The sequence below is a fragment of the Macrobrachium nipponense genome, chromosome 7, assembly GCF_015104395.2.
Source record: "Macrobrachium nipponense isolate FS-2020 chromosome 7, ASM1510439v2, whole genome shotgun sequence".
Lineage (NCBI taxonomy): Eukaryota > Metazoa > Arthropoda > Malacostraca > Decapoda > Palaemonidae > Macrobrachium > Macrobrachium nipponense.
In genome coordinates, this window is record NC_061109.1 from 19,744,020 (window position 1) to 19,770,908 (window position 26,889).

Below are 26,889 nucleotides of genomic sequence, written 5' to 3' on the forward strand. Positions count from 1 at the left end.
GCATGAGTAGCATAGCCTAAAGGCCTAACGACTGCATGCTCTTTGGCACGAGATTGCCATCCTAAATGAACTGTTTGTATTACAGGGAACAAGTATAGGGGTCCTGTGGAAGAACCAGTATAAGAATCGGTGTTGGTTCTAACTGGTATTGAAGGAGTACAGCTAGGAATAAGCTGCTTTTACAATCTATCCACCTACTGTTAAGAAGAAATATTAAAAAAAAAAAACCCGGGAGCCAGCCTTTCCCTCAACCCTTATTACAACAATGAAGATTCGACCGTCTCCGACGTCAATTACCTGTTCCAGCTAAGAATAGGCCAAGAAGTAAAGTAGCCTAGGCCTATGAGGTACCTTTATATTAGCCTATGGTTTGAATTGTTATGTATAGGCTAGTCTGAGTTAATTGTCGTAAAATGTATGGTAGCCTCCGAGTGTTTAAGTCAGGACAAGTGACACATCAGTACTGTATACATATGCAGTATAGTAAATACATGAGTCATAAGAATATCGTCATAAGAGATATTTTTACATGACAATAGGCCAATAGCCCTTACTAGTTGTCCAAGTAAGATATTTGAAAAAATGGCGAATAACAGATTAATATGGGTATTAGAAAGTAAACGGCTATTGTCAAACAGTTTGGATTCAGGAAAAATTAAAGTACCATAGATCCCCTCTTAATGATTACAAGAGAGATACAAAATGCAATGGTTGGTAAAAATCAAACAATAGGAGTATGTTTTCATTTAGAGAAAGCATATGATACCACCTGGAGGGGAGGGATTTTATAAAAAATTGATAGAATGGGGAATAGGAGGCAATATATATGAATATAATACGGAATTCCTATCTGAAAGATATATAAAAGTCAAAGTGGGGCCAGAAATCTCTGAATCATTTATCCAGGAGGAAGGAATCCCCCAAGTTAGTGTACTAAGCGTGGCGTTGTTTGCAATAGCAATAAATGAGATAATGGAAATGATTCCACCAGGAGTCCAAGGATCCCTTTTTGTAGATGACTTCGTCATATATAGTAGCGGTGAAAAAGCGCTGGACATAACCAACAGATTGCAAGCAGCCATAAATAGGATATAAAAAAAATGGGCCGATAACAAGGGTTTTAAATTTTCACGGCAAAAAACTAAAGCAGTCAGATTTACAAGATCAAGAAAACAGGAATTAATTCCTACTTTATTCATAAATAATGATATAATTGAATATGGTGATCAGATAAAATTCCTCGGTGACTTGATAAAAAAGCTTACATTTTAAAGAACATATAGAACAACTGGCGATAAAAGTAAGAAAATCCTTAAATGTAATAAAAGTAATTACGCATAAAGACTGGGGTGCTGATAGAAACTCTCTGATAAAAGTATATAAGGCTATTTGTCTAAGTAAACTTGATTATGCATGTCAAGTATATGGTAGTGCATCTAAAACCCTAGTAACAAAACTGGATGTCATACATAACATGGGTATTAGGCTATGCACTGGAGCCTACAGAACTTCCCCCGTGGAAAGTCTGTATGTAGAAGCAGGAATAGATCCCCTGAAAGTACGAAGAGAAGAAATGGGATTAAAATATATAGCTAAAATAAATAACCTTAATGATAATCCAAACCAAATATATGAAGAACATAACAAATAATTATGACAATAAACCAAGAGCCTCTAAACCATTTAAGAACAGATTAAAACCTGATATAGAACATCTAAAATTAGGAACAAGTAGCATATCAAAAATAACCACTCCTAAAATACCTACGTGGAGACATGCTAAAATAGAAATCTGTGAAAAATCATTTAATAAGGTAACATGCACAATTAAGGAGTGAATTTCTGTCACACCAGGAAAAATATAAACGGGACATTAGTATTTATACAGATGGTTCCAAGTCGAAGGAGGGTGTAGGCTATGCTGTAGTAACAAAAAATATAAAAATAAGGGGAAAAATTCCAAAAATATGCTCGATATTCGCTGCAGAGATAAATGCTATATTGGAGGCTATAAAACATTCCTTTATGGTAGGAAAGGCAAACGATACCTTTGTAATATACACGGATTCTTACAGTGCTTTAGAAGCGCTAAAACAATACACAATTTCTCATCCCGTAATTGCAGAAATAAGGGAGTGGATAGATATAATAGTAAAACGGAAATCTATAAATATAAAACTATGTTGGGCCCCTTCCCATGTGGGCATAAAGGGTAATGAAGAGGTGGATAAAGTAGCCAAAAAGGCAGTAAAAAAGGAGTCTATCAAAAAAATACAAATACCTTACAGTGACATTAAAACAACAATAAATTAATACTGTCAACCAAAATGGAAAAAAGAATGGCTAGAATTGAATAATAAATTAAAGCATATTAAATCATCTGTAAAACCTTGGAATAGACAACAATGTTAAAGAAAGGAAGATGTCATATTAACAAGATTAAGAATAGGACATACAAACTTAACACACAAATATTTGATGTTGCAAGGCGAGGAAAGACAGGCCCCTTACTGTGACCATTGTCGTACTCTGGTCACAGTCCGTCATCTACTAACTGAATGCAATAAATTCGAAAGAAAACGAAGATCCAACAACATATATGACATACCACTTGAAGAACTATTCGGAGAAAATGCCCCACTTTAAAATATAGTAAATATCTCGAAGAAATAATCCTTCTTTATATGATATAACACGTCTTATAATTTCATAGTTATACAGTAAGCGCTGAATGGCCTTTGCTGCCCCAGTGCTTGGTGTTACACCTAAACTTTATAAAACCAACCCTTCAGGAGTGATGTTCCATAAGGAGGCCGCGGTTTTCGACACTGTGAGGGACCACAGGTCTAGCCATGAGACTGCTTGGAATGCTGCCATTGCGGTAGATTCCAAGGCAAGTGCCTCCTGCTGCGAGAACGAGAGGTTCTCCGACAGGAGCTGTGGCAGAGACACCCCTGGAGTTAGCCTGGCTAGCTCCGGGTTAACCTGTTTGGGCGGCAGAGGGTCCTCTGAAGGCACGTAAAAGCGCCTCTGTCGCGGTAGAGGTGGGGGAAGGAGCTTAGCAGACCTACCGGACCAATGCGAACCCTCTAGTCCGGAGACAAGAGCGTCCACTTGGCCTAGTACGCTGTCAGCCAAGGCTGATCACGGCAGACCCACCGCCGTCCTGGGTTCATTCTTAGGTCCCCAGAACGCCTCCAAGCCCGATGTGAGTTCGGTAGGTGGGAGCGGCGATCCTTCTCGAGGTCATTGTGCTGACGAATCAGCACAATTACCTCCGCGAACGACCTCTGGATCTCGGGAATGACTGCATCCTGTGGAGACAGACCGTCAAGCCCTTACAACGAGAATGCCTCCCGAGACCCTCCTCCTTCCAGAGGAGGAACCACGACAGACCCCTCCTAGTCTCCTCCTACTACTTGCGCGTATGATCTGGTTGGTCCGAGGACAGTGCCAGGTTCGTAGGGCGTCGTGGCGGGATCGGGAGGGGCGCACCCCTCGTGATCGCTCCTGATCACCTCGCTCTTCCTGGTAAAGCCCAAGGAAGTTGAAGGGATCGGAGAGGCAAACCTGACACTCACCCCCTGCCCACCGGCAGAGCTGGTGTGCTGAGGAGCCTGCAGGCGATCGCCAACCCACGGTGGCGATCGGTCTGCAGGCCTTGTCGAGCAGCTCTCCCGGGGAGAGCGGCTGGACCGCGAACAGCGGCGACGGTCCCGAGCGTCAGAAGAGCTGCTGCTGGTCCCCCTCTCCGCTCGGTCCCGGTAGGAGCGGCGGTCAGGGGACCTGCAGAGTCTGCTTGGACCAGCCGAGGGTGGTTCAGGCAAACGAGGGGACCGCTTCCTCGCCTCAGCCCGCGAGCGGTCTGGGACCGTCACGTCAACCCCGGGTACCAGTGCATCGCCACGAGAGCGATCGCTTGTCTGGTGAGGGTTGCCCGAGCGACCCCCGCCAGTCTTCCGCCCTGTGCCTGGATCCTGGTGCCGAGAGAACTCAGATGCCTGGGTCTTGGCTGCCCGGTCACCCGCAGGTGAATGTACACTCAGTGACTCTTGCGAACGAGAGGCTGAGTACCTGGCGCCAGGTGAGGAGGTGCCGGTGTTAGCCGACACTCCTACAGTTCCCGTTTTCTTCTTCCTTGCGGAAGGAGAGACGGGCCCCATTCCCGAAGGAACAGGAGGACCAGTAGAAGCCCCAACTGTCCCACCAGAGTGGGACGGGCCCTTAGAAGTCTCGGCACGAGACTTCTTAGTGGGGGAGGAGGCAGCCTTCTTCTTCTTCGGCTTTGGGGCCTTAGAAGTTGAAGGGGAAGCGGTGGCAGGCGACGACGATGAAGAAGACAACGAAGGCGACACCTTCCTCCTCTTCCTCTTCCTCTTTGTCAGCTTACTCAGCACCACCGTCAGGTCTTCCATCCAGGACGGAGCCAGGGCAGTTGCCGAAGCAACAGGGCCTGACTGCACCTGTCCGGAAGGACCTGGGGTGGGAGCAGGTACACCACGGGCAGGAACGACGGTGGCAGGAACTGGTACCAGGGCTGGAGCAGCAACATATTCAGGAACAGGAGGCGGGGCAGGAACCGGCAGGATCTTCTGCACAGGAGGCAGGTCTAGCGGAGAGCTCTTGGGACACCGGAAGTCCGGGACTGCAGCAGGAGCGGTAAACCCAGGTGGCGGCGTAGCAGCGGGTAAGGAAACATCCGCCCGCGGAGCCTGCACAGCGGCTGTCGGGGTCACCGTGGCTATGTGCTGCGTATATACCAGGTGAGGCGGAGCAGCGTAGCCCGGCGTGGACACCGTCATGGTGGTCAGCCCGTGCGTTACCGGCATGGTCCCTCTCACCAAATGACTCAGCAGCCCCTTGACCATCGGTGTCCCTTGCAGCCCCAGCGAGTACCAGGCCCTTCCGAGATCGTCGCCCACGGTCAGCAAGTCTGAGGAAGGAAAAGACGGGTAGATTAGTGGGGAGGTCTCCCCTTGCCCTGGGGAGGGAGACAGTTCCCAGCCCGAGCAAATGGAGGACCCCGAGTACAACTGGATGTCGGGGTATCTCGCCCCCTCCTCTATGCTCGACTGATCGAGGGAGGAGAGGGAGCAAGAAAACTCCCCCGAAGGGGAAGGAGCCATACGAGGGAACTGAGATGGAGGGAGAAAGGAAGAAGACATGTCAGTAATCAAGGGCGTAGCCGGATAGTCCTCCTCCGACTCCTTAGCCGGCTTTCGCGGCTTCTTCCTCCCCCCATAGTGCTCCCACTGCTCCTCCGACCAAAAAATACACGTATCACGTCTCGGTGCGAGAGCATTCTCGCCCTCTACACCAAGTACAAAAATCATGAGGATCAACCCCCACAGGAGAGCGGAAAGCCCGACACTTACAGGCCTCAATACCCGGGCATAATCTGCGGTTGATGGGGGGGGGGGTTTCTCCGGCTCTTGATGTTCTATTTCCATCACAAATTAAAACAAAAGCAGACACGTACTTACTTTTATACTTGCAAATACACACAAGTAGAAGAAAAAGCGAAAAAGTCTTCACGCAGTGAAGCAAACCAAAGCATACAACAGAAGCGGGCAGAGAGACGAAGAGTAGCACGTCCATCCACTAGTGCGGCCGAAAGCAAAGTGACTCCTCGCCTCGCAGTCGAGCGTACCGCTAACTGCTGGACAATTAGTTAGCTACCGAGCCCCCTTGTTTGAAGCTTACGACCAGTTCAGCTGCCACCAAGTACCTTCCTATTGTTAAAGCACCGAAGGTTTTTATTACTTATCAGAACAAAAGTTATGTAAGAATGAAGGAAATCCCAGTCTTCTCGCTCTAACTCCAGGTACTAAAATTGTCTATACTATATCAGATAATGTGACAGGAGGGGGAGGAGCTGTTGTGTTGTTGCCAGCAAATGTTTTCTCTCTCTTCCTCTCTATTACTGAGACGAGAGAATTTTTATAGTATATATATGTACTATATGTTTATTAATACTTTCAAATAATAATAATAATATAATTGTAATTATAAAAATCATATTATGTGATAGTATTTTAAAGGAATACAAGAATCTATCCTTTTCACTCTTTAAAATAAGGCTAACACTCTCTCTCTCTCTCTTTTACTGAGATGAGAGAATTTTATGGTACTAGTATATAATATGTTTATTGATATTTTCAAGTGTTAATAATAGATATAATATAATTACAAAATTCGTATGTGGTAGTATTTTAGGAATAAAAATATATGTATCAATTCACTCACGTAAGGATAACTCCTCTCTCTTACTGAGATGAATTTTTATTGTAGATGTTTTTGTTTATTAATATTTTCAAATAATAATAATATGACTAATTTCAAATGTAAATTCTTCCCTTCGTCTTTCTCTGTATACATTTCCCTACCTTCTCTTAACTCCAGAGAAGCTCGAGCTCTGGAAGCTGTCAAATATGTCAAGTAATGTGACAGGGGAGGGGAAGAGTGCCATATAATGGTCAATGATTTAAATGGTTTTTATGCTCATTTTCTCTCTCTCTTACTGAGATGAGATCATTTGTACGGTACATGTATGTAATAAGTTTATTTCTGGGCTTGGCCATGTCGCTCCGTGAAATAGGAGAAGGACCCGTGGTAGTGGTTTCACTCGCCCCAGAAACCATACCGACACCTTTTAATAAAGGTGAGCGAGCCAGAATATTCTGGCATTTCCAATTTAGTGGTTCTCTGGTATTATAACAATATTTTACCTTAGAAATAGTGCTAAAGGAACCTATTTCACTGGGCGACACAGGCCCTTCACCCAGAAATAGACCTATGTCAAAATCCCTTTATTATTTGTTCCGATACGTAATACAACCTTTCTGTCCTTTAACAATAGGAATATACTTTTGGCGTAGCTGAAATTACAGCCATTGAATCTTGAACAAGGTGGTTAGGCAGTAACTACCGTGGGACAGGCTAGCCTGCCCGGATGTAAACACTCCACTTTACTTTCGGCCGTCTTCCGATGAAGACGTGTGTTTGTGATCTCTGGCTGACTGGTCGTTGATCTTTTTTCCCGGTGGGATCCTTTTGGTTTATTTTTTGTATTTAAATAATTATGCATATTACGGTGTTTGATATTAATACTAAACAAAGGTTTGTCCTTGGTTTTTCAATTAGTTTACAAACCCACTTTTTGTGATAGCCTTTGTAACCGCCCCTCTACTTGTGTTAAGAGCCGGCGGCTAAGGTATGCCAACATATTATTTACATTCTTTTGCCCTTTAACACTGGCTCAGACCTGCATGAGGACGAGATATGTATTTATCGTGAGGATGAGACATGTATTTAACGTAAGTGATTTGATCCTGTAATGGGACATGTATTCATCCGATAATTACGCTTACGCTTGGGAATTACCAAGGGAACTTCAAAGGTTTGTCCATGTTTTGTTGCTATGGTAGTTTCTCTTCTCCTTCCTTTCATTTAATATCGGAAGAAGGTAGGAGGATGGGCGTGCGGTGTGCTGATGGGGGATCTGCTCTCACTTCGGACGGCGGCACCCTTTGATGTGTGAGGAGTATCCTCATTACTTTAATATTTATTTTTTCCCTTATTTTACAGACTAGTGGTGATTGTGTTTTCAGCAGTATTGGTTGGATGCTCTTCGTGTTGGTTATCCTAACCTTGGAATTGTACCTATGACTCGTAGCATGTTGCGTACTGATCCTCGAGTGTATGTACTGATCCCCTGCTGATAATCATTTTCATTACCACTACTATCCGGGAGTGATGTCACTGGACGAAGCTGTCGCGCTGCCCTGTGAGGTTATCTACTCCTGATGGTAGAAGTTTGGCAGAAGGAGAAACCGAAGAGGAAGAGAGCTCGTCAATTGTCGTCATCCTCCTCTTCGAGATCTTCATGTCTTCATGCCTCCCCCCTTCATCTTTTAGGCCTTGCCGTAAGAAAAGGTGGTCTCCCCCCCCCCAGGAAGTCTCATTACGGGACTTCTAAGGGTCTGTCTCGCTCCGGTGAGACAGATGGGTCTTCCGCTGGTCCTCCCGTTCCTTCGGGAACGGGGCCCGTCTCTCCTTCCTCGGGGAGGAAGCAGACGGGGACCATGGAGGTACCGACCAGCGCTGGTATCTCCTCTCCCGATTCCGAAGGTTCCACCTCTGGACCGGGAACTGTCTCGGCCGCCCGCTTGCGAGCGTTACTGAGTGTACGGTCACCTACGGGTGACCGTGCAGCCAGGGTCCAGACTGCGCAGTTCGCTCCCCATGTCAGGACCTAGGCACGGAGCAGAAGATGGTAGGAGTCACTCGGGTGACTCTCGCCAGACTGGCGATCGACGTTCCCGCGGGTCCATGCACACAGACCGGTGGAGGCGGGCCATCCAGCCCTCTTTTAATTAATCCTTTTCTTTCAGAGACAGCCCCACCCAGACGACGGTCGCATTCGCGATCGACCAGTCTTGGGGTTGGTAGACGCTTCACCTGCCAGGTAGGAGTTTCATAGCCCTCCTTGAGGAAGCGTTCTCTCCACTGCTACTCCCGCAGGTCCCTCCGGACAGGTGCAGTTGGGCCTTGTTGCTTCGGCAACTGCCCCAACTCCATCCTGAATGGAGGACCTGTCGGTTGTCCTGAGGAACTGGCGAAGAGGAAGTCCAGGAAGAAGAGGAAGGTGTCGCCGTCGTCTTCTGCCGCCTCTTCCCCTTCGACTTCTGAGGCCCCCCAGCCGAAGAAGAAGAAGGTAGCCTCCTCCCCCCCTAAGAAGTCTTGCTCAGAGACCTCTAAGGGTCTGTCCCACTCTGGTGGGACAGTTGGGGCTTCCGCTGGTCCTCCTGTTCCTTTGGAAACTAGGCCTGTCTCTCCTTCCGCAAGGAAGAAGATGACGGGGACCGGAGGGGTACCGGCTAACACCGGTACCTCCTCTCTTGGCGCCAGAGGTTCTGCCTCGACACCAGGTACCGTCTCGGTTCTCGTTCGCGAGAGGTACCGAGTGTATGGTCACCTGCAGTTGACCGTGCAGCCAAGACCCAGGCAACCAAGTTTGCTCGGCGCCAGGATCCAGGCATGGAGCGGAAGACTGGTGGGAGTCGCCCAGGTGACTCCCACCAGGCCAGCGATCGCTCTCGTGGCGAGTCGCCGGTACCCAGGGTTGACGCGACAGTCCCAGACCAGCCATGGGCTAAGGCGAGGAAGCGGTCCCCTTAGTCGCCTGGACCAGCCGAGGTGGCGTGACACGCCGTGAGGACAGGCCTCGCTCCCACCACGACAGCAGACTCTGCCGGTCCCCTGACAGCTGCTCCCACTGGGACTGGGCGGAGAGAGGGACCAGCAGCAGCTCTTCTGACGCTCGTGACCGTCGCCGCGGTCCTCGGTCCAGCCGCTCGACCAGGCCTGCAGATTGATCGCCACCGCAGGTTGGCAAGCGTCTGCAGCCCCCCCCCCTCCCAGCACTCCGGTTCTGCCGGTGGGCGAGGGGGGAGCGTCAGGCCTACCTCTCCTATCCCTTCAACTTCCTCAGGCTACACCGGGAAGAGCGAGGCGATCAGGAGTGATCGTGAGGGGCGCGCTCCTCGCGCTCCCACCGCGACAGCGGACTCTGCCGGTCCCCGACCACCGCTCCCACTGGCACCGGACGGATAGGGGAACCAGCAGCAGCTCTTCTGACGCTTGGGACTGTCGCCACTGCTCTCGGTCTAGCCGCTTTCCCCTGGAAAGCCACTCAATCAGTGCAGCCCGATCACCAGCAGCTCTCCTGAAGAGACTAACGCTCCGTCTTGGTCCGCAAGAAGACCGCTGGTCCAGACCTGCAGCTCGATCGCCACTGTGGGTTGGTGATCGCCTGCAGTCCTCCCAGCCTACTGGTTCTGCTAGTAGGCAGGGTAGGAGCATCAGGTTTCCCTCACCTGTCCCTTCAACCTCCTCAGGCTACACTGGGAGGAACAAGGCGAACAGGAGTGACCATCACCGCCATTCATGTGACGGTCTGTCTGGAACACGCACTAAGAGGTTTCGACCTCGAGAAGGACAGGGACGCGTCAGAGGACCGAATCGGCTCACTCCTGTCAGGTACTCGCTCAGCCCCACCCAGACGACAGTCACGGTGGCGGCAGACATTTAGCCTACAGTACGAGTTCGTAACCCTTCTCGGGAAAACATTTTCTCCAGACGGTAACGTTTTCCTAGACTCTGAGCGGCCATCACTGCACCGTGATAGCTGCTCGTACTTGCTTCTCCGACTGCTAGTTCCGCTGGGAAGGCGAGTGAGTATCCAATCTTCCTCCCCCATTCCCTCTCTCCTGATGGCTGAGAAGGGAAGGGGAGGGATCCTGCAGAGCGTTCTCCGTAGGATTCCACGTTGGGGACTGCGTTCCTGGGGGACCTTCGGGTCCTACCAGACGTAAGTCCCTGTCGTTGAGGAAGGATCTTGTCCCATCCTTGATTTCTACGGGAATCGTGAGGACCACCACCCGATGATCGTCTGACGAATTCGGTGGGGGTTTCGCCAAGTGCTTAGAATTCTTCAGAATTTCTAGCACTCGCCGAGTGTTCTGGTCTTCTACGATCTGCAAACACTTGGGCGAAACCACGGTCCAGAGTGGGCAAGACGAGAATCCCAGATAATTGTTACTACGATAATCGGGTATCTCGCTGAATGCTCGAATTCCTGGAATTTCTAGCGTTTGAGAAAAGCACTGCTGCTGAAGGAAGAATATCTCGGGAAGGGCTCAGCCTGGATGGACCTAACGGTCTGTCGCCTCAGTAGGCGGCCAACCCCGGGATAAAGAAGAATGGGTGGGAACATCCAGTTTGGCTTGAATTATCGTCTTCGGTATCCTGTTATTACCATAGAAGTCTTCCTTCGGGGAAAACTTCTCCTTCGCTCTCTTCATTAGAGAATGAAGGGTGTCGGCTTCCAGTCCTTATTCTTGTTCCTCGAATGGAAGAGAATTTAGGATAGAGGTATATGTACAGGAACCTACAAATATACTATGTATATTGCCCTCGCGACATGCTTCTGTTATCAGTTGAATTGTCCGAGGTGTAGGCACATACTGTAGTTAACTCTACGGGTTGTGACCGAGACGAATAGTATCTTCGTAATTGAACTGCAACTCGGGACTGCCCTGCAAACCTCCCAGGAGTTACCAGTTTCGATTTTGAGATACTTATGGTATTGTTACAACAACAACACCTCAGCGTTTGCACTCACCGAAATCCATTTCCATTAAATGCAAATGCTCAAGCGTATTTTTTTTCGCTCGAAGGTTCTAGCCGAATGCATTCCTTCTTGGAATGGATTACCTGGCAACTCATGATGACGAGTGAGCGAGAGCTAGCGGTGTATTGGGCTGCCTGCTGCAGCCCAATACCAGCTGGCTCTCCGAGATAGCACGGTCGGATTGTCTCTCTCCTCTGCAATGATTGACTACCGAACCGATTCTCTGCCCGGCAATCACAGACTTAGGTCTCTGGTTGGCTGGAATTCTTGCATACGTGAATGACCATCTCTACTGCGTCGCCTTGGACATTGCGAAAATTTTCAGACAGAGATATCTCAATAGACTTGCTATCATCCTTCTGTTTACATCATGGTAACAGAAGTCTGTAGCCTAGTCTCCCGCTGCATCACACCTGCCGCTGCGATAATGCGGAAAGATTTCTTCAGACATCTGAGTTTGTCTTCTAAATATATCTCGTATTCGTAGGTGTGCAATTGTTCATAGTTCACCCCAAATTGTAGATGTATAACAGAAGACATCGCCTGTTCCCCGCCCTGCCAGCTCTACTTCCAAGTACATATATAGATGTCCTCCCTGGATAACCTGGGAAGAAGAAGATGATTCAGCCCATGAGAAGCGGTTCTTCAGGCAGTACATCCCTGTGTTTTCATTACTGAAAAGCGCTCCGCTTTCATTGCAACTCCGACTTCTCACCGAACAGCAATGAAGTAGTGGTTTAGCGTTTTCAGTCCTTTGTAAATCACAGGGATTAAACCGTCTTCGCGGGTTGGTGTCATTGGCGGGACTTTTCTAAGTTCAGAATCTTGAGAGTTACTTCTCTCGATTCGGCTGTGAAGACGTAGGTCTGCATTCACCTACCACCTTCGTCTTCAACGGCACATAGTGTTGTTTCTCCTTAGCTGAGATTCAACTACTATGAGAACTTCTGTCTTGCCATCAGGGACCTCGGTCTCTAGCAGGCAATTAACTTTCGCCTGTTGGGCACATGCCTTGAGAGAATCATCATCTCGCCTTCTGGCATCGGTGGCAACAGATAGACGATTTGTATGGTCTTTTGGTATAACCCTTCAAAAGGCGAGGGTCACGTGACTACGCCTTGGATGCTTGGACAGCTCGCCTCACACAACCGAATGCAGTCAGTCGGCAGCTGTCGAAGCCTCCAAGACCATCACGAGCTACGCTGTGTACTTTGTATCAGTTGTTCCAGATCAATCATTACTTCGTCCTACTAGCGTGTTCCGGTACCCATAACCATCGACACCCACAAAAGAGTGTCGGTGTCTTATCCACCACGGAGACGAAGAGACTTCACCACAGTGGGGTATGAGACAACGAGAGACTTCGCTGCAGAGGGATACGAGACCGCAAGACACTTCGCTGCAGTGGGGATACGAGACCACGAGACACTTCACTGCAGATGGATAGACCAGTATGGGTACTGGACATCACTCCGAAGAATATGTTGGACAGGAAGATGGATAGGTCATCGCGACCATATCCTTCTTTCCCTCCGGGACTGCCCACAGGTCCTTGGAACCTCATTTCCCTGGACCAGTGGTGGATGCTTGCAAGATGTGTTTGCTTACCCAGCTCCTCGACATGACAAGTTGCATCTTGTCCATGGTGTGCAGATTTGTAGAGGTAAGTGACTGGCTCTCCCCCTTCCACGCCTCGTCTCTCCATTCCTCGTCCTTCAGGTTGAGGATAGGACTTGAACTCACACTGGCTGGTCGGACGATTGATGTGGTAAGCCTACACATAAGCATCCTTTTTATGTTTCTTATCAGAATCATAGAAGCAATCCCGCTCCTTCCTCTAGCAAGGGGAGGAAGGAGACTGACAATAATGCAAACCCTTCCCAGAACTTTGCATTAATGTCTCCGATGCCAATATTCTTCACAGCCCTTTTTTCGGATGAGTCACGATCCCTTACTCATTTTGAAAAGGCCCAGAAGTCTGACTCTTGATCATGCTGCTCCTATACTCCGATCAAGTTGTCAGAGGCAGCAGGGCACTCCTCCTCGCTCTTACGACCAGGAGGAGTAGCCTGTGCGCAGAACTCCAGTCAGTTCTAGAGGCTCACTCAGATTCCTCCCACCAATCAGTGAGTCTTCCTATTGTTAAAGGACCGAAAGGTTTGTATTACGTATCAGAACAAATAACAATTTGTCGAAAATTGTATTTTTCCTAACTATACAAACCTGAGGTCCTTTAACAAATATCCCCACCTCATGTCACCCCTCAATCTGAACCTGGGCCGAAAGGCAAAGTGGAGTGTTTACATCAGGGCAGGCTAGCCTGCCCCACGGTAGTTACTGCCTAACCACCTTGTTCAAGATTCAACGGCCGTAATTCCAGCTACGCCGAAAGTATATTCCTATTATTAAAGGACCTCAGGTTTGTATAGTTAGGAAAAATTCAATTTTCGACAAATTGTTATTTTCCCAATAATAATGCTATATGCATGATAATAATCCCATAACTGCAATTCAGATGCGAGTATTTTAAATACAATAATCTTTCCATTTCACTCTTTTCAATAATCTTTCCAATTCACTCTTTTAAATACTGTAAGGACAAATCTCTTTCTCTCCACAAGATACGTGTCATGGTGGTAATTCTCTCTCTCTCTTGGCTGCAAGTGTTAAAAGTACTTATGTACGTATATACCTTTAAGGGTACTAATGTTTAAGATTACTTTGAAATTATATTAATACAATCTCTAAGATTAATACAGTAATATGATAATAATCTAAGGTAAATTTGATGTAGGATGTTACATGAGGTATACATTTGGTGTTTCTATTTCTTCCTTCTTTTATCTCTCTCTCAGCAAAAGAATTGATAGACAGACAAACAGATACTTGTTCAGCCCTCTCTTTCTCTCTTCTCTGGAAAAGATATATGTATTTATGTAGGGGAAGTGTTGCCTTTAGAAGTTCATTTCAATCTTTTGATATCATAAAGAGTTATTCTCTCTCTCTCTCTCTCTCTCTCTCTCTCTCTCTCTCTCTCTCTCTCTCTCTCTCTCTCTCTCTCTCTCTCTCTCTCTCTCTCTCTGTTATTGGCTGTTTATATATTTCTAATGGTAAATTGTTTCAGATGAATTTGAAATTATAATAATAATACAATTCAGTGATATATTTGATGTTGGATGATACTTTAAGTATACATTTTGTATTTGAACTTTCAAGATAGGCAGATTAAGCATTTTTAGAGGAGAGTTCTAAATATTCGTGGGGGTGTCTGGTACCCATCCCCCTCCAATATGGAGGGAACATTATAGTTAGGTTTTGTGCCAGAGGGTTGCAAAACTAGGTTAGTTAAACCCATTTATGATTTACACTCTAAGTGCATTAAGTGTAGGGGGTTTGAGTGCTCTCAAGTCTACTTGTGAGGAATGCAAGGATTAGAGTGAACAACTGGAAGGTTTTCATTTCTCACTCTGATAACATCATTAAGGATAGGAAGAGGAAAGCTGCTCTAAGAGCTGAAAGTAAGGCTAGTATAGTGTCTTCTGCTTCTTCTATCCTGACACCATTGCCAGCCTCAAGTCTAAATTTGATGTGTTAGCTAATACTGTTGTGCAGTTAGGTTTATCTGTAAAGTCTTTCATAGAAAAGACTGCAAGTGAAGTGAAAAGTGTCAGTGCAGTGCAGTCTGAGGGAGTGGCTGTTTGTCCCGACAGTTCTCCTAGACAAAGGTCCCTGTCAGTCACGCTCCCCCGCCTCAGGGAGAAGACATACCGGAGATCCAAGGGAGACTGTCAGGGTTTGTCCACAGACAGCCACTTCCTCTGTTGATCCTGTGGTGCGCCAGCAGGAATCAACTAAACGCCATTGGAAAGGCGTTTCATTTAGTGCAAAGTTGTTGACAGATTCGAGTGATTCGTCGCCAGTAAGACATCGCAATTGGTGCAATTCTTCAACCTCACAACCGCTGAAGAGACGTTTGACTGAAGAGGTTTTCTCTCCACCTCCTGTTAAAAGGAACAGAAGTAGACAGCAGTCCTAATCTTTCTTGTAGTGTAGCTACATGTGTAAGTGTTACATAATAAAAATATGGAATGTTATTCCATATATATAAAAAAACTAAAACTTTGATTAATTAAAACCAGTGACAAGAGGTCAACCAGATTGCTTGCAGGAATGTGATCAGACCAGATACGATAAAGTATGCTAAGATGACGTATACGATAAAGTAGGCTAAGATGACGTGTTGTAATCAGTCAGTGTCTAGTTGTCGCCACCTGTGGTCATTCATTTGTTTGTAAACTGTAGTCCAAGCGTCTTGCTTGAGACAACCACCGTGACCTATAATTCAAACGGCCTACGTGACTTGTAATCTATGTCATCTGTGTGTATGTTCGTATGTTCGAGTTACTGTCTGCTTCCTTTATGATTTGTAAACCAGATTGTAGGGCAGAAGTGATCAAGCCATCATCATTAGAAGACCTGTACAATTTTCATCATGTAATCTCAGAAGAATAGATGTATTTTTGTACTCACTGTTTTCTACTAGAAACCTCACATCAGAAAGAGATTGAATGAACTTATCATCATGTGTTTGAACACATCTCCATCGTCATAACCAAAGAAGATATTGACTTCGTAAGTTATCATCAAACCCCAAGACACTCCTATGAGTATGGAAGTCATAACCAACCGACTTAGCGTAAGATTATCGCAAGTCTAACATAACCTCACAGGGCGCCTAATTATACGGCAACGACCCTAAAAACATGGACTTCGCCTCGTATTCTTACGGCAGTGGCAGCCGCCTTCGACTGGACTGCCGAACGTCATATTTTGACTCCGTCGAGAAGTTCAACTCATCAAGATGTCAGGAGCTTGGCTTCGACTTCACATGCGCTAGATGCTTCAACTGGCATGAAACCGCCAGTGTCAAAATCTACAACTCCAGTTGCTTCGACTTAGACTCAAGGAGACAATAATTTAGTCCCTCTCTATCATCAATTGGAGGAGCTGACGAGTTGGAAGAAAGAGAGCAAACAGGGTCCTAAGAACAACGAGTCGAATGTGGAACCCTCGTTGCCTATTTCTTCGGATGATGAGGATAATAAAAAAGCGTACATTATTCCGCTTTCATGTTATTCAAAGCTCTTATGTTACCTTCTGGATACGTTCCCAGATTATTTCGTCGCAGCTGCTCCCAGGTCTCCTGCTTCGATCTTCTGTGAGCAAGATTTCATCTTGGGTTATGGCTCTGCTATTCAAGAGATTACAGGAGTCTGCCCCTTGCTCTTATTGTGAATGGGAATATATGATATTTCGGTGCGAGATTCAACTAAGGTGGGTTTTTCTTACTAAAAGGTGATGGTTTGTAATCCTGTAGGAACAGATAAAAAAAATTTTAAGAATTGTAACTTTTATTTTCCACAGGTGGACAAACCAGAGCCTTTTGTTATAAACCAAAACCAACCCACTTAGTCCATAATGCAGAAGGCAAAAGTACTCCATGACAGCAACAGCAAGTTCCTCTCCAAGCACCAGCCAATGATCTTGCTAAAGAGAAAATTTTCAATAACCGATTCCAGCTGGTTACTTCCAATTAGCAGCTCATTTGTATACTTTTGTATTTAAAAATACAAATCTCTTAAAAATTTACTCTATTGCATGAATATCTTCAATGCTTTCATGGCTTGTAGAAGGAATCCTCATATTGTAAACTATTAAGGACTTAATGTTTATTTTCAGTAAAGATTTTTCCTTTAGAATCATTGGTTTATGTTCAGTAAGGATTTTTCCTTTAGAATTATTGGTTTATGTATTATGTTCCTTGGAATTACCAGTTTCTAGAATTACTTCATTATTGCTTAGCACATATTCACCATGCTGCTACTATATTTTGAATGGTTTGGCTAGCTACCATTCTTTATGTAAATTTTTTTGATGGGTCACTAAAACCCCTTACGCTTAATTCTAATTTTATTTCCTTGTTGACGATTTCTGTCTGCATTTTCAGTTTTACAAGTTTTGTATTAAACATTATATATTACCAACAGACTAAAATCTTGCTTGATGGCTTTTAACACAACTGATGCATAATGATGTTCCATAATTCCACGGTTGTTTAGTCACTTAATCCACAGTATGCATATTTAGGGCTGTTGTAGTGCATTTTTTTTCCATGCCTGACTTGCAGTATTATTATTATTGTTAAAGAATGGCAGCATTGATAGAACTGATTTTATACAAGGTCTTTTCAATTCTTCAATGCTGATATCTGCTAAGACCTGGCCAATGTACATAATCAGAATAAAGGGAGAGGGAGGAGTTCTGAATAGTAGTAATTTTTTATTCAGGAGGTGATGAGTCCAAAGTCATCCACCCACCAAACAAGGTCTTCTCTTAGCTCAAGGGCAGAAGGCGAGAGGGAAGGTCATCTGTGATCAACACTGCTGTGTTACTTGCTAATGAAGTGGGTGTTGGTGACCGCAACTGAGGCAAGAGCTTCTCCAAGGACAAAAAGTTGCTGAGGATGACTAGAAACAGCAAACCATAGATATAATATAGATGTACCCCAGGCAAGCTGGCCCAAGCTGACAGCAAGATGAACAATTGCCAGTCCAAAGGTGCCTTCATGTGCAACAACATGACCATGCCATGTCAAGAAGCAGGAGCGAATGATCTCCTTTTATAATTGTCAGCTGGTGAAGCAGATGCACGAATACGTGGTTCACCATGTTGAACTGTCAACCAAGTACATTCCAGGTAGGCTGAATGTTTTGGCAGACCAGCCCATCTGCCAGAGACAGCGCGCATGGACAGAGTGCTTCCTACAGAATTGTGGCAAAAGGCTCTAGCTTTGACAAACACCAGTGATTAATACATCTATGTTCACCTGACTGCTAAAACAGGAAGCTCCTGGTGTTTTGCTCTCCAATTTCACATGCCTGGGATACTTAGGAGGATGCCCTCTAGCACCTGTGACACTACTGAAGATGTGTACACTTTTCCTCCAGCCAGTTTCATTTGCTAAATGATCAGAACTACCTTTCTAGCTCCTCATTGGCTCCATGTTGATTGGTATCCTGATTTTGATTTTCTATGTCTTTTGGTAGGTGCCCAGAGATACTTGTATTACCATGCAGTCCACTCTATCAGCCATACATTCTGATGTACCACTAGTTTGACTAGACCTTCTTTCAAGGTTGGCAGTTATCCAATAGAATTTTCTTGCAGGACTGCATATATGTTCAGCTGCCTTCAATGTTCCTTTGCTAATGTATAATCGGGGAAATTTGGCCATCTGCAACTGAAATTGTAGAAGGGGGAAGGGGTCTCTTTCAGTCAAAGCTCTTGTTCAGCAGGTTGCATACTTCATCAACCTTTGTCAACACAAGCTTCTCTTAGACATTGCAGTGAAAGGCTATAGTTCTATGCCATGACCCAGGTCTTCCAAAAGGAAAGTGTAGTTCTCTCCCCCTTAACAGAGTTGTCCATCCTCATGATGAATTTCAGAAACATTTTCCCACCTCAGGAGTTTTGGCCTTCAGAGTAGGATGTGACTACTCTGCAGCCTTATCTAGGCATCATAATGAGGCCTTGGGGGAACCTAGATCAAGGTCTCTCTCAAGATTATTTTTCTGCTAGCCCTATCCTTGGCAAGGCATGCTGTCCAACACTCAGAGCCCTCAATCTCTCTTGCCAGTTGTTGGCCTAGATGAGATGGTTTTGTACCACTTGCCATCTAAGGACAACCTGACCTTGTAGGCCAAAGTGCTGTCTATAAGATTGTGAAGTGATGAAGCTGGTGTACAGGTTGTCTTGTCTTGTTGAGTGGGACTCCTGTTCAGGTGTTAGCTAACAAAGTCAGGGGTATGAGACTCATACATAGCCTTCATTTTCAAAAAGAGGATTTCTGGTAATTTTATGGCTTGTGACTTCATCTCGAGTAAACAAGACAACTCAAACCATTGAATCAGAATACATATGTGTACAGATAAAGTTAGCATGGTAAATAAATTGCATAACCAAGCATTTCTTTATTGTCAACATAATTAAAATTAACAACCTAGAAGTAAAAATAATTTTTTCCCACAACAGACGTTTTAGCCCGATATATGTTGAAGATGATTTATGACAATGAGCTTTCCTACAGTCTTGTTCAATTGTCAATAAATTTACAATGTTTAATTCCCCATTCAATATTGATAAAAGATTGAAACTTCCCCCCCCCCCCCCCCCCCAAAAAAAAAAAAAAATCCTTGTAGATCCTTGCATATAGACTAGAATTGTAAAATTTCTGGGAGCAATTTTTTTTCCAGTTCTGTTGCTTTCAACTTAGGGTTTGGAAAAAGAGTATCTAACAGAGTAACAAAATAACTCTTGATATCCTAGTCATGCATTCAAGTACAGGATTTCATGTTACATACAAAAAGTACTTGTGCAGTTAGAGAGATTTCATACAGGTAGTTACCATAGTTTGCCAGTTTTATTCGTAAATATTGGATGTACCTGAAGGCTACATGACAGTAAGTTAAAAATTGTCTCTACTACTGACCTTTGTAGTAAGGCAAAGACAATACAATGGCATCTGTATAATACAGTATTCCACATAATACTGGATTGTTTTGCATTGCCTTCAGGATTTTATCACTCTGTAAATATGAGTTCAATAAGTTGATTCAATAGTTATCCTGTATTTAAATTAATTTAGGAATTTTTGTGCTGTAATCAATAAATAATTTGATTAAAGATCCAGATTGAAATCGTATGATAAGTACATCAGTTGCCTGATACTAGAAAATCTCATACAATCATACAATGTATTATTCTTAGATTACCCAAAACATCCCATATTAACTAAATCACTATTAAGTATACCTAAAATTCATGAATACTTCCAATTGAGTGTTACAATACTATAAATATATATTGTATCTTCACAGCCTTTAATGGATATCTTACATACTAAAATAATTGATTTGAAATGATTATATTAATTGCAAACATTTTTTTTTCAATTTCAGCTTTTTTTTAGTCTTATAATAAAAACTGCACTTTTGTGGAGTACAAGTACCATACTTCACTGAACTTGCAAGAAAATGCTTGTTCTTTACTTTGAGTTAGCCTTATGTCAGCACAGACTCTTGGTCTTGGGCAGCCCATAAAATGCATGTTCAGTTAGCATTTTCCCTTCATGGTACCATACAGACCCCCAAGAAGAAATGCATTACGTATTTAACAAATACATTTCAGTACAAGATGTAAATCTAAATTTTGTACTGCACCATACTGCAATGTTGCCCTTCAACCCATTCATGGTGTATATCTTATGAGGGCCATAAATAAAGGACTACCAACCAAATACATTAGCCAACTTGACAAGGAAATAATTTTACAGTAACTGTACAATATCTGATAATATACATAACACACACAATTTCATCCTATCTCAATCCTTCATGACAATGTGATTAAAAAATTGGGTCCATCCTTTTCTATTTCCTATCAACACAAACTGATTCCACACATTTTCCTAGCAGTGTATACAACAAAATTTATTTTTATGTATCCACACAGTTTCTTTGCAGTCTATACAACAAAATTTATTTTTAGGTAATGTAGATTTTTGTTAGTTCATTGTCTGAAGAAAAACAGCTTTGATAAAAAATTTCACATGACTTGGGCAATTTGTTAATACCCTTAACATATATAGTATATAACCAGTTGTGATAAGTTTCATCAGGCACTATACTCACTTTAAACCTGTAATTCAGAGAATACAGTAACAATATATTTAAAAATATTGATGATGGCACATGATAACCTTGGAAAATTTAATATACGTACTTTAATAACGTTAGGATAACCTATCAGTGATCATCAAAACCAGGCATAGGAAACTTCAAGCTAAATTCATTTACAGATTTCTGTAGGTCTTTTAGCTTTCCAGCAATTTCTGGATCATTGACTAAAGTGGCTTTGAAGTCAGCTAGTTTCTTTCCAGACTTTGCAGTAGCCTCTAAAGCAATAGCACAGGCTTTGTCAAGAAGTTCAACAACATACACAAAATCTTGATTCGTGAAGTTACGTGACGTTAGAGCTGGAGTACCTGAAATTAAAGAGATAAAAGTTTCAACACTAAACTTGAATTTTATGACTGGCCTTAAGTGTAAGTCTCACTACTTTTACAGTACAATTCCTTTAGTTTCTGAATCCCTTTCATTCAAATTCCATTTTTCTTAATATTCTCAATGCCATTCATTTCCATATGTTATAAAAAATATATACAAGACAGTACCTTCGTTAAATGAAAATTAATGTATAGGAAAACCACATCATCCCAAGTCCAAGATGTCTTGGATAAAAATAAGTTACATAATTTCTAAATTTACAACTGGTTAAAGATTATTTTAATTCTTAAATTTACATTACAACCAGGTAATCATTAACCTCTACATAAAAATCTGGTTATACTTAATATGTATTTGACCCCTAAAGTCTTAGGACTAAAACCGACAATTTTATGGAAACTGAATGAAATGGAATATAGAATTTAAGCCAAAGACTTAAATTCATGTATGGAGCTACAATGACAAATTTTCTAAGACAATTTGTATTTTTCATAGCTACGAACCTCAGGTCTTAATAATAGGATAATTTTTAACGCCTAGCTGGATCTGGTTAAATCGCAGATGAAAGCAAGGAATCTTGTGAGATCTGGCAACGCATGCGTATATTGGGTGAGGAGTGGTCAAGGACCACGCACCTACGCCACCGCATCAGTCTTTCCCAACTCAGGATGTCTTAGCAGACTGAGGGGCGGCTAGAGGTGGGCAGTAAAATGTTAAGACCTCAGGTTTTTAGCTATGAAAAATACAAATTGTCTTCGAAAATTTGTCATTTGTTCATAAGCGAACAAACCTTCGGTCTTAACAATAGGATAGACTCATACTTGGAGGGAGGTACAAGACATCCTAAACCAGCTGGGGGGGGCCTACCCACCAGTCCAGCTCCAGAAGAAATAACTTCCGGAGAGGGACCGAAGCCCATGAGAAGCTAGACAGATTGAAATCTAACTACCCAGACACTGAGTGACATACAATGACATATGGGAGAATCATTGTATAGGGAACCAAAGAGAAACTTTGACTGTCCAATAACAAACCAACACACCTGGGTTGGTTACTGCTCCCAACTTCCTCTTGCCAAGGAGTGGAGCATATGCTACTGAATAGAGGGTTTAATATTTGTATACCAAGCGACCACACTATCAGTATGACTACCTTACTCACCTGTATCAGACCAGTCCAGTGAATGACGTGTCTATTCCTTAACCCACCCGAAGGAAGAAGGAAAGATACAAGAGAAAGAAAGAGACCAACCAACTCACTCATTCTCTCATCCACACAACCATCTCGGGTAAGATACAAAAGTGCCCTGTTAAGGGCAACTATGCTCAGCACTCTATGTACAGCCAAGAGTGCCTCAACGGCATGGTTGGTATAGTATTAGCGTCCCACCTCGGTGGTCGCGGGTTCGATTCTCGGCCATTCCATTGAGAAGTGAGAGATGTGTATTTCTGGTGATAGAAGTTCACTCTCAATGTGGTTTGGAAGTCACGTAAAGCCATTGGTCCCGTTGTTGTATAACCACTGGTTCCATGCAACAAAAGCACCATGCAAAAAAAAAAAACTATCTATGTACAGCCAAGTTCTTTTTGAAAGCCAGAGAGGGACCAATACCCCTAACGTCATGCACTCTAGCCTGCACAGATGTGGTGGCGGAATCATCAAGAGTCAAGTATGCCTGTCTGATGGCTTCCCGTATTCAAAAAGAGATAGTATTCTTTGACACCTCTTTCTTTGTACGTCCAGTGCTAACAAAAGTCTGCGGCAGCCTGGCCTAAGGTGCCATGTCCTTTTAAGATAGCAATGCAGGGCCCTGACAGGACACAACAAAAGCTCTTGAGCATCACCACCCACTAAGTCATTTAGTGATGGAATGGAAAACGAAGTGAACCTATCATCATGCACAGAGGGATTTTGGGTCTTGGCCATGAATTCCGGGACAAATTCGAAGGACACCAACCCCCAACCCCTGGTATGCTTCACATCACAGCTCTCCTACCCTCTTCAAAAGTGCCAAAGCCACGAGGAAAACTGCCTTGAGCGTGTTCCAGTCAGATGAGCGACGCAAAGGCTCACATGGACCCTTAATGAAGCTCTTGAGAACCAAGGAAACATCTCATGTCAGAGGCTTGAGCTCCCTAAGAGAACTCGACTGCTCAAACTCCTTAACTAGCAAGGAAAGTTCCCAGGACGAGATGTCGACACGCAGAAACAGACAAACGTTTCTCATCTCCGAGGAAGGTTAAAAAGTTTGCTATTCACTGAATAGAGGTTGTGAGTGAAGAAAAACCCCATTTACTACACCAATCACAGTATAAATCGTCCATTTCATTTGCCTTGGTAAACCACTGAGGTCAACCTTCTGAGACTGCTGGACAAAGCCCTGCTGTTCCCTGAGAAAAGACTCTCACTCGGAGATACTTGATAGCCTCCAACCGTGAAGGGACAGGGATTCTACTGACTGGTGGAACCATTCCGCATGCAGCTGACAGAGGAGATGCCGCCAAGGGGGAATTTCCCTCGGAACCTCCGACAACAACAACAGCAGATCTGGAAACCATTCCGCCTAAGGCCACAGAGTGGCTATCAGTCATCCTGAGACCATGCAAACTCATCAGCCTGTTCAGAACTTGATGGATCAAACAAAAGGGAGGAAAGGCATACACCTCCAGGTTGTCACAGGGATGTTGGAACGTGTTCTCTGCTAATGCTAAAGGATCTGGAACCACTGAACAGAATATCTCCAGTTTCCTGTTGAACTGAGTTGCAAAAAGGTCCAGCATGGGTCTCCCCCAAACCTGGAAGAGCTTGTCTGCTACTACTTGATGAAAGGACCCACTTTGTGCCTAAGAACGGATCCCGACAACTGTGTTTGTCTGTGACCACATTCCGTTTGCCTAGCTGAAAGCTCTACCGAATTGTTGACCGCCCACTGGTGAACCTCGACGGTCAAGGTGTGAAGTTGACGTGACACCAGGCCTGCCTGCTTGTAGATATAGGCAACCACCGTGTTGTTGCCTGACATGAGAGTAACAGAATGACCCTCTACCTTCTCCCAAAACTCATTCAGACCCAGGAAGGCTGCCTTCAACTCCAAGACATTGATATGCTGCTGTTTGTCCTCCAACTAAAAACGCCTGAGGAAATGAGGCCGCCTAAATGAGCCCCCCAACCTGCGAGAGAGGTGTCTGAAAACAGAAGGAAGTCCGGTGGGAGAGAACACAGAGGGACACCCTTCAAAAGATTTCGGTCGTCCAACCACCAACGAAGGTCTTCTCTCACTTCCAGAGACAGAGGAAACTTTAACGGGTGAGTCCCCCGCCAGAGACCAGAATTCCCCCAGTTTCCATTGTAGAGACCGAAGATGAAGACGCTCATGAGGGACCAGCTTCTCCAGAGAAAACAAAACTCCCAGAAGAACCTGCCACTGATGAGCTAACTGATGTGGTTCCAACAGGAAGTCAGCGCCACCACTCACAACTTCTCCAGCCTCTTGCAACCTCCGTATCACTGACCATGCCCAGGTAGAGAATCCTTTGACTGGGTACAAGGTTGACTTTTCGTGGTTGACCTTGATGCCCCGTTCCAGACAAAACCGAAGCAGACGATCAGTCCTGCGGCAGCTTTTCCTTGGAACCTGCCAAGACCAATCAATCGTTAAGGTACCTCAGCAAACGGATCCCCTGAGCATGGGCCTAACTTGATATGAGAGAGAGGACCCTTGTGAACACTTAAGGGACTGTGGTCAGCCCGAAGCACATGACTTTGAACTCGAAGACCTTGTCCCCGAGAGAGAAGCGAAGGAACTTCCTGGACGTCGGATGAACAAGGATCTGGAAGTATGCGTCCCTTAAGTCTATCGACAGCATGAAGTCTCCTTTCCTCACAGCTGCCAACATTGATCGCGAGGTCTCCATCTTGAAACGTGTCTTCCTGATGAAGTGATTCAAGGTGGATAAGTTGATCACAGGTCTCCAACCTCCCGACGCCTTGGGCACCAAGAAGATGTGACTGTAAAACTCCGGAGACGGATGCACCACTTCCTCTATCGCATCCTTGTCCAGCATCTTCTGCACTTCCTCCCGAAGAGCCAAGAACTTCAGAGAATCTGGAGTATACGTCTTCCTGAGCTGCAGCTTGTCCGAGAGAGGAGGAGAGAAGTCGAATGGCAGTAGGTACCCTACCTGAAGGATATATACCACCCATTTCTCCACCCCATAACTCTGCCACTTGGCCCAGTGCAGTAGGTACTCTACCCGTGGCACAGGAGAGGGAGAGGCGTCTAACCCACTGACTACTCCCTTTACCTCTGCCCCTGGGGGCCCTTCTTGGTTTAAAGGAACGAGAGCGAAAGGGACGTTGGTCCTCTGACCTAGGCTAGGACAAACGGGGAGGCCCTGCCGAAATCGAAAGCCTCGTCGGCCAACCAGGCGACGATCTTCTTGACTGCTTCTGGACAGGGGGAGGAGGAGGAGCCAGACGTCTCAGAGGACAAGACTCCGACTTAGACAGCCTGGTGCACCAATCTGTCCTTGGTGTCAGCCCCGCACTAGTTTACACATCCTCCAGCTCGATCCAAGGGAACAAAAATTGAGACTCCAACAGATCCCCATCTCTCAATGCCAGCAAGGACTCAGGATCAACTGATCTTTCCATCTTGAATAAAGCCGTGTCTCTTCTAATCAGGAGAGGGTTAGCCCATAAATTAACACAGAGGTGAGCCATATGAAAACGCCTTGCCTCCGGACTGCAACAAACTGGCAAGATTGGCTAGAGAGGACGCACTCACCAATCCTTCTGGGGACCTGTCAGAAGCTATCTTGGCAAAGACCATAGACCAGAAGTTCAGCCAAGAAACCGTCTGCAACATGGAGGCTGCCATAGATTCTAACGCTGAGGCATCTTGTGGAGACAATGATGGAACCACCGACCTCACCTGCTCCAAAGTCAATCCCGGCTTCCAATGCATGACGTCTGGGTTAAGATGACGCGACATCAAAAGGGCAGGGTTCGCTGCATAGTACTTCCTATGCCTCGTAAGAAGTGGGGGTAGCAGCTTTGCAGAGCCCCTAAAATGAAGTGAACCGTCCCAATCTGAAACAGAGGCGTTAACCTTATGCAAGACTGACTGGATGTGCCCCGACAAGGGAAATTGAAACGATGACTTGGGATCCTGCTTAGCTCCCAGCAAGGCTTCCAAGTAGGAAGGAGTGCAAGACAACCAAGCCGGAGTCCTACTCTCCGAATTGTTGAATCCACCACACGGGCGTGGCAGACCTATGAACGTGAGCTGTAGAGGAATCCTGAACAATCGAGAACGAATGAGAGAGAGCAAGGGAAAGGGAGAGGGAGAGGGAGAGGGGCAGGCAAACACTCCTGCTGTACCAACTCTGCACTCACAACCTTCGACCTCTTGACAGGCGCCTTGAGACCCTTACAGCGACAAATAGGCCCTGGAGAGGAGAAGTGGGAACACCTGCAACACTTGCACGAACAGGGGAAGTTGCAGCACGCTCGTGACTCGATGCAGAGGACGAAGCAGCCACTGCAGATTGCACATGGGAAGATACACTA

The 26,889-nt window shown here is 45.1% G+C and overlaps 1 protein-coding gene and 1 long non-coding RNA gene across 2 annotated transcripts in view; one reads left to right on the forward strand and one right to left on the reverse strand.

Moving 5' to 3' along the window:
- The window catches only part of LOC135217074 (uncharacterized), a 33,990-nt gene that overhangs the window by 2,048 nt on the left and 5,053 nt on the right, over positions 1 to 26,889 (forward strand). The window contains exon 2 of the long non-coding RNA XR_010315038.1: positions 86 to 347. This is a non-coding gene — a long non-coding RNA (uncharacterized LOC135217074). The remainder of the gene's footprint in view (positions 1 to 85; positions 348 to 26,889) is intronic.
- Positions 19,212 to 26,889, reverse strand: part of LOC135217073 (serine hydroxymethyltransferase, mitochondrial-like) — a 60,228-nt gene continuing 52,550 nt past the window's right edge. The window contains exon 10 of the mRNA XM_064252756.1: positions 19,212 to 21,296. Within this exon, the coding sequence (XP_064108826.1) occupies positions 21,058 to 21,296 (239 nt within the window). The 3' untranslated portion in view covers positions 19,212 to 21,057. The remainder of the gene's footprint in view (positions 21,297 to 26,889) is intronic.